The 7,745-nt window shown below is 53.6% G+C and overlaps 1 protein-coding gene across 3 annotated transcripts in view; it reads right to left on the bottom strand.

Moving 5' to 3' along the window:
• LOC141369877 (granulocyte-macrophage colony-stimulating factor receptor subunit alpha-like) overlaps positions 1 to 7,745 on the bottom strand; it is a 22,420-nt gene that overhangs the window by 1,306 nt on the left and 13,369 nt on the right. The window contains exons 8-12 of one of the 3 annotated variants that reach the window (XM_025857672.2): positions 7,065 to 7,094; positions 6,114 to 6,249; positions 4,461 to 4,557; positions 2,359 to 2,440; positions 679 to 1,547 (exon numbers count right to left, since the gene is read on the bottom strand). In XM_025857672.2, the coding sequence (XP_025713457.1) occupies positions 1,452 to 1,547; positions 2,359 to 2,440; positions 4,461 to 4,557; positions 6,114 to 6,249; positions 7,065 to 7,094 (441 nt within the window). In that variant the 3' untranslated portion in view covers positions 679 to 1,451. Of the gene's footprint in view, positions 1 to 678; positions 1,548 to 2,358; positions 2,441 to 4,460; positions 4,558 to 4,820; positions 5,229 to 6,113; positions 6,250 to 7,064; positions 7,095 to 7,745 lie in introns of those variants that run through there. The other 2 variants (XM_073902175.1, XM_073902174.1) reach the window with 2 other exon arrangements.

Below are 7,745 nucleotides of genomic sequence, written 5' to 3' on the forward strand. Positions count from 1 at the left end.
AAAGAAAGAAAGAAAGAAAGAAAGAAAGAAAGAAAGAAAGAAAGAAAAAATCTACAAGCTGCTAACTTGAAGAGATGCTCCTTCAGAGGGTGGTGGGCCTTGTCCAATCAGGTGACGGTCCCAAGGGCAAACACCGAGGTTTCCCAGAGAAGCAATTCTGCCTCGGGTGTGCAATATCACCTGTCACCTGCGTCTCCAGCCTGCCCACCTGCCGTGCAGGTTTCACACGGACCAGCGCCACCATCGCAAGAGCCACTTCCTTGAGATCGGTCTGTGTAGCATTTTCATATGTATCTTTTTGTATATATATGTCTGTACCTATTTGTCTAAATATGTATCTGCCGGTCTCTCTGTGTCTGTTTCTGTGTATGTGTCCACATATACAGTTCACTCTCTCTTCTGTATGTATATTTCTCTATGTATAGACCCGTGTCTGTATCTCTATGTATCTCTCTATATTTCCCAATACATTTTGCTCTCCCCATGAGCTTCATCCTCATCAACGAATCCAATGCCTAGGTGAGCCGTGGTTTCCGTAGGACACTCTCACTGGCTTCTTAAACTTGGTACTTGGTACCCGCTGCATGCACCCCATGCGGTTCCTCACGGTTCACTCCCCGCATGGGACTTGCTTCTTGTCTCAACAAGACCCACATTAAACACTTCCCCGTTACTTACCTTCATGGGGGTGGCCGTGTCTCAAAGGTCAAGGTGCAGAGTTGGTTTCAGGATCATCGCGAGAAGACCCCTCCGATCCCTGCCCATGACTGCAGACGAAAGTGTCCAAGTCCCGATCCACGTATGGTGGATGGAGCAATGCCCCCAAACACACCTGCATGTGGTGCACGGAATAATGTCCCCAGAGACGTCTACATCCTGATCCCCGTGTGGTAGACGCAATCCAGTTCCTGAGTGGTGGACTGAATAATCTCCCCAACGGTGTCCACGTCCCGATCCCCACGTGGTGGATGGAACAATGTCCCCAAAGATGTCCACACCCCGATTCCTGGAGTCTGCGAACATGCCACATTAGGTGGCAAATGGGACTTTGCAGGGGAGACAACTATTCAAGACCCTCAGACGGCCCCCATACGGGGCTGAGCTGCAGCTGGCGGAGAAACAGGGGGAAGGCAATGTTCCCACGGCAACAGCAGACGCGCCAGAGATCCACGTCCCAGCCCTGCTGGCTCCTGGCAGGGGGGCACCTGAGCCACCATCATGTAAGGGAGAATTCTTTGTTTCCCTGCGGGAGAAGCAGGTGCATCACGGGTTCAGGATCCAAGGGCATTCAACGATCCCTCCGACTACAAGCATCTTTGCAAAATATCACATTCTTTTAGAGTAAAAAAATAGAACACTATATAAATAATTGCTCAAAACAACAACAATAATAATTAAAAAAAAAAAAAGCAGCTTCCAGAATGTTCCGGGGCTGGAAGCGTCCCTGCAGTTCACAGGCTCGCCGGGGCCACTGTGACTTCTTCCACGGTGAGGATCTCTTCGTTGTCACCTTTTTCCGTGTCCGAGGTGAAGTTCTCCCAGATGACCTGAGGAGGAGAGGGAGGGTGGGGGTGTTGGGGGTTTCAGGAGCCCAGCGAGCAGGACCGTACTGGGCCACGGGGTGTAGATGGGAACCGGGGACCCAGCGGGAGTGAGATCTTGTAGCGGGGGCATCAGCGGGACCGCCCGTGGAGACACCTGGGAAAGGGACATCTGGACAGAGGCGCTAGCAGGTGCAAAGGTCCTGGGGCATAAGGGAGGGGAAGGGGGCTTCTCCAAGTCTGGTGAGCTAGGTGGGACCCTGGACTGGGGAGGGGGTCAGGGTGTATGATAATACGATCATATTGCTGATATTGATCATTGAGATAACAAGGAAACGAGATGTCTGTCTGGCTTGCGGGTGGGGGTGACGGAGACAGGTGGACATGATGCAGACAGTGGGGACTCCCCTTGTGGGGCAGCCCTGGACAGAGTTGCAGCTGCCAGTGGGAGGAAACGTGTCCCCCGCCCCAGGGCCGGTCAGAGGTGACGAGTGCACGCACGGGGTCTGGGGAGCAGAGCCCTCGCCCTCCCTGGTCCTTCTGGACGCCCTCGGGTTCTCCCTCCGTGAGATCGGGTCAGACCCCTTCTCCCCGCCTCTGCCTCTGTCCCCAGGGCACCCCCAGTTTCCCCAGACACACCTCACAGAGAAGACCCTAACCCCTGATGCCCAGGGTCGGCCGGCGAGCAGGACACGGGATCCCAGCCACATCGTCCATGAAGGACAGCACGGTCCCCCTCGGGCGGACACGCAGGGGAGTCCCCGGGGGCACTGCCCCCCCGTCCTGGCTCTCCGCTCTGCCCTCCACCCTTACCCACCTGGTGGTCAGGCTGATGGGTATCGTTCCATTTGTCTTTGATGTGCGGAATCGGTGGGAAGAAGCTCTGTGACGCGAGGAACCTGGGGAGACAGGAAGCGTGTGAAGGAAAGAGCCTGAGGACATGTGTCTCTCTCAGAGTGAGGAGGGACACGTGCTCCTGCCCACGGTGCGAGACGCCTACGGGGCCGCCGGCTGTGGAACAATTTCGCGGAAGGCTCACAGCAGGGCAACTCAAATCTGAGACAGATGAGCCAACAGGAGAAGCTATAGGGTCGCATAGTGATAGGATCTTTCTAGAACCTTCCCTCGGTCACTCGGGTACGGGGATAGGACGGGGGGTTGTGGCCAGTCACAGGCAGCGTGGGGGAGCCCAGGGTCCCTCGGATCACAAGGCACGTGTCCGTCCTACATCCATCCCACTGTGAGGAGCACAGTTTCCGGTCTTGCAGGTTTCTGTCTATGTGCTGGCTTTAGGGTTTGCCCCCTATTTCTAGCGTTTTTACTTCAACAGCAGACTTCCTTTTTGCCAAACATCGGAGTCTTGTTGCATTTTCAGAGGGGCGTTTGCTTTCTCTCTTACCGAAGGGAAAGCACCCCGCATTCCGTGACACCTGGAGGTGCTTCTGCTGAGCTCGGTAGTGTCCCCCCCCAAAATATATATTCAAGTCCTGAGCCCCGGAATCTGGAAACAGGACCTTGTTGGGAAATCAGATCTTTGTGGTTGTAATCAAGTTAACATGAGCTCATCCTGGATGACGGTGGCCCTAAATCCAATGACAGTTGTCCCTATAAGACACAGAAGAGGAAACACAGACACAGAGGAGAAGCCACGTGAGGACGGAGGCAGAGATGGGAGGGACGTGGCCACCGGCCCAGGGACGCCTGGAGCCCCAGAAGCTGGGAGAGGCAGGGAGGACCCTCCCCTGGAGCCTCTGGGAGGGAGCACGGCCCTGCCCCGCCTGGATCTCAGGGGTCCTGCCCCACCTGGATCTCAGGGGTCCTGCCCCGCCTGGATCTCAGCGGCCCTGCCTGGATCTCAGACTGCTGGTCTCCAAAGCTGGGAGATGATTAATTTCTGTTGTTTCAAACCATCTGGTTTGTGGTCATTTTTTCCCCTGTGGCCACAGGAAACTCAAACAGCTTTTCATTAAGATAACTGTCCTTGGGTAAAGCACGCGCTCCGTCCCCGTTCCGGCAGCAGGTTGTGGGGCTGCCCCTGTTTCCCTTTGCCCCCAGGTCCAGGGTCCCCAGAGCACGGGGTGGTGCCATGCGGCCACCGCAGCATCCAGCAGACAGGGCAGAGTCCTTGTCCTTAGGCTACATCCTGTGCAGTTAGCCACGCGTGTCCATCCTGAGGGAAATGCACACAGGACGCCCAACCAGGACGGGGGGTGGGGGCATCGAGGGGTGCGCACAGGAGGACACCCCCTGGGTCCCCACAGGGTGCAGGAAGATCACCAGTGGCAAAACTCTCCATGCTTTGCAAAGCATGCCGTGCAATCTGCTTGCAACTAAAGAATTAATTCTTCCCCGTATGCATGTTCATTCAGAGGCATTTGTGAGGTGCCCCCGAGGCCCTGCTTGGTACTGAGATCACACATCTGAGAACACTTGGTAGCTGCCTACAGACGAGCCCACGGAGAGGCTGATGGTAAGCAGTGAGATGTGCATGTGAAGCTTCGGGCTGGGCTCCCAGGAGGCCTCGGGGAAGGGAGTGGGCTTTGGCGGGCCCCGAGGATTCCAGGACTCGGTAAGACTTATAGGGGGAAATGAAGGGCCAGATGAGGGATTGAGGGGGGAGGCATTCCAGAAAGGGGAAGCTCAGTGGGACTGAATGCAAACCCTCAGAGGAGGTCCAGTGTCCACCTGAAATGTGAGGCCCAGACGGGTAGGCTCAGCATGGCCCAGGGGCCTGGAAGCATCCCAAGAATGTGCATCCAGGGCTGCCCTTCAGGGGTCAGGACAAAGCCCCCGTCGGCTGCCCGCTAGACCTCCCTGGAGGACTGTCACACCAGTGGGCTCCCTGAGCTCCACCCGAACCAGCGCCCCGTCTGTGTTGCCCATCTGCAAGGAGGATGTCAACCCACCAGCGGGCGTTACCTTTTCAAAAGGCAGCCAAGGACCAGGGCAGTGATGAGGGTCCCCAGGACCACCAGCACATAGATGGGCACGAGGCTGGGCGCGGTTTCCTCGGAACCTGCGGAGAGAGGGGGACACACCGCTTTGGATGAACGGTCAGCGCACGGCCTGCTCGTTCCCTCGCCGGCTCACGGCTAACGAGAAAGGCTCGGAGCGGGAGGGAAATGCGCAGCAAAGTGCCCATCCCGAAACCTTCCCGCAAACCTCCATGAGCCAAAGCAACTTCATGAACGTCCAGACCATAACGCGCTCTGGCAACGTGACGACCTGATTTAAAAAAATGGGACCAAAAAAAAAAATCAATTAAGAAAAAAATTTAAAAATAAATAAATGGACAAAAACGGACCCCCTCCCTCCCAAAGCAACACATTTCCAGGCATACGGTTTGAGTAAAGTTACGTCACGGCTAGTATTAGGTCTTCCGTGTTGCTTATCATCTGGAATGTGCACTTTTTACAACTCGTGATTTCTGTAACAGGGCACATTTTATCTGTTACTATTTAAAGAGTCCAATTTTAAAAAATCCAAGTAAGAAACCCAGTTCCTTGGGACGCCTGGGTGGCTCGGTCGGTTGGGTGTCTGCCTTCGGCTCAGGTCATGATCCCAGGGTCCTGGGATCAGGCCCCGCATCGGGCTCCCTGCTCCGCGGGAAGCCTGCTTCTCCCTCTCCCACTCCCCCTGCTTGTGTTCCCTCTCTCGCCGTGTCTCTCTCTCTCAAATAAATAAAATCTTTAAAAACAAAAACAAAACAAGACAAAAAGCCAGTCCCATCAGGATGACCATAACCAGATTGAGGGTCTGGCGTTTTGAGAGTTTTCCATATTAACATATGAAATGTGCCCTCTTACAAAATAATACTAATACTACTACTGATAATAATACATTTGCTAAAAAAGTGCCCATTCCAGATGATACAGAAGTTTTTATTTTTGATGAACACCTGCTGACCTATTTTTTTTTAATTTTGTTGTTCCTCATTTTGGAGTCATAGCTAAGAACCCACTATCCCATCTCTTTGAACTTATGTTTTACCTCTAGATAAACATTTCACATACATTTTATACCAGCCCTTGTTAAAGTCTCCGTTTTTGGATCAGGAAAAAAAAAAATCCATAAAATTATATGCATAAAATGCTTGCTGAAACACTTTGAAAATATTTGAGAGGGAGGGTTAGTGTGGAAATGCAGATTTCTCGAGTACCCAATTGGCTTTTGGTCCAAACCATTAAATTCGTGCCAACCCATAAAGGTTCCAGGGAAGACGGTGGTGGAAGGTGTTGGTAACTGAGTTCCCTGGAATGAATAGCTACGTCTTGATTAGGCCAAAACACGCTCGACTTTGATGTCAGGGTTCCCCTGGCTGGGATCATGACCGGAACGGGGTTGATGGGGACCAGGAGTGATTGATCATTTCCAGCTGAGGCAGCCCCTTCGGAGGCTGGGTGGGTTGTGCCTTTCTTTGAAGGTCCTGGGTCCCATGGAGACCCGTGGGCGGGGAACTCTTCCCTCTAGGAGTCTCTGGGGACAGGGACAGGGATGGGGACAGGGACAAGGGCCAGCACTGGGATGGGAAGGGCTCAGAGATGAACTCAGGGACGCTCCCAGGACACATACCAAACTCAACGGGCTGGCTCCAGTCACCCCACTTCTGGATCCGCGCGTCTGAGGTCCTTATTTTCACAGTATGCTTGGGTCTGGGCTCCGGACTTGGGAAGCTGTAGTTATTTTCCAAATTACCAGGCACCTCAATCTTTGGACAAAAGAGAAAGTTTGAGAGCGGGGTGTCCTACGTTCAGAAACGAGGGGCTGGGTGTGTCTTTTCGGTGGCACCGGCGGGACGGATGATGGTTCCAGAAGCACGTGGAAAAAGCACCGTGGAAAGGGGCCATTTTGCTAGCGAAGCAGAACCGGGCCCTCGCGGTGCGAAACGTTGGTGCTGTCCACAAATATGTGGTGTGTAAGATTAATGCACCGTCTGTGCACCAAAAGCTTCAGGGAATCAGCACCGTGAGTGTGTGCCAGGTTCGCGACAGACCCCCTCCTGGGGTGCTTGTCCACATAGACGCGGAAACCATGCAGCAGGTACACAGGACAGGAGCACAGCCACCGGTGGGTAACGTCCCAGCAAGGACGTTAACCAGGTGAAAACCCCCCATTGGACGGAGGAGGAGACTGAGGTCACAGTGGTGCTGGGACTTGGGGCACGCCACCGTAAAGGACTTTGATGATCTTTAAGAGGTGTTTTAAAGGAAGGAATAATCTCCTTAAAACTCAAAGGAGCATTTTCTTGACCAACACGCAATCTCCTTAACGCTCTTGACCAACACAGGTGGTCACTAATTTCAACAAAGGGGACAGGGCAAGTATATGCCCAGATGAGCCCCTCTCCCACAGAGGGACTGTTGGGAGCACCTTTACGTCACTGATGGGACCGTCCTCTGGGAGCTGCCACTCTCCCACTCACTGCCCGCCCCATCTTGGCCACCACGGGGCTCACGTGCCCACTTGAGTAACATTGGACAGTTACACTACAGGGTGATAGTTTGGGTCAGAGTTTTAACTCACCACTTGATCCTCACTGTGCTCCTTAGTGCTCTAAAAAAATAAATAAATAAAACTAGTTTGCTTTTCTCCATTTTGAAGATTTTTACAGGATCCATTCATTGAGTGTGCTCACGGGTTAACCCGAATAGTTGGGGCCACGTGAAGGGCAGAGGTCCCCCTGTACATCCTTCTGCTCAAGTCACATGGACGGTGGGGATGGACTCATTCACCGAGGGAGGATGAACCCTGATCATGCTTCATCCTTGAACCCCAGCTGCTGATGGGTCCAAATAAAGGTCCATGTGGACACGGAGCAGAGGGGCCTCCTGGTCTACAATGAGTCCATGTGGTCGTGGAGCAGAGAGTCCCACTTGTCTACACTAAGGCCATGTGGATGTGGAGCAGAGAGTCCCCCTTGTCTACACTGAGTCCATGTGAATGTGGAGCAGAGAGTGCCCCTTGTCTACACTGAGGCCATGTGGATGTGGAAAGAGAGTCTCCCTTGTCTACAACTGAGTCCAGGTGGATGTGGAGCAGAGCTCCCCTTGTCCACATTGGGTCCAGGTGGATGTGGAGCAGAGAATCCCCCTTGTCTACACTGAGTCCATGTGGTCATGGAGCAGAGAGTCCCCCTTGTCTATACTGAGTCCGTGTAGATGTGGAGCAGAGAGTCCCCCTTGTCTACACTGGGTCCAGGTGGAT

The sequence above is a fragment of the Callorhinus ursinus genome, unplaced genomic scaffold (genome assembly GCF_003265705.2).
Source record: "Callorhinus ursinus isolate GAN/ISIS: 27379988/994484 unplaced genomic scaffold, GSC_fseal_2.0 scaffold16, whole genome shotgun sequence".
NCBI classification, from domain to species: domain Eukaryota; kingdom Metazoa; phylum Chordata; class Mammalia; order Carnivora; family Otariidae; genus Callorhinus; species Callorhinus ursinus.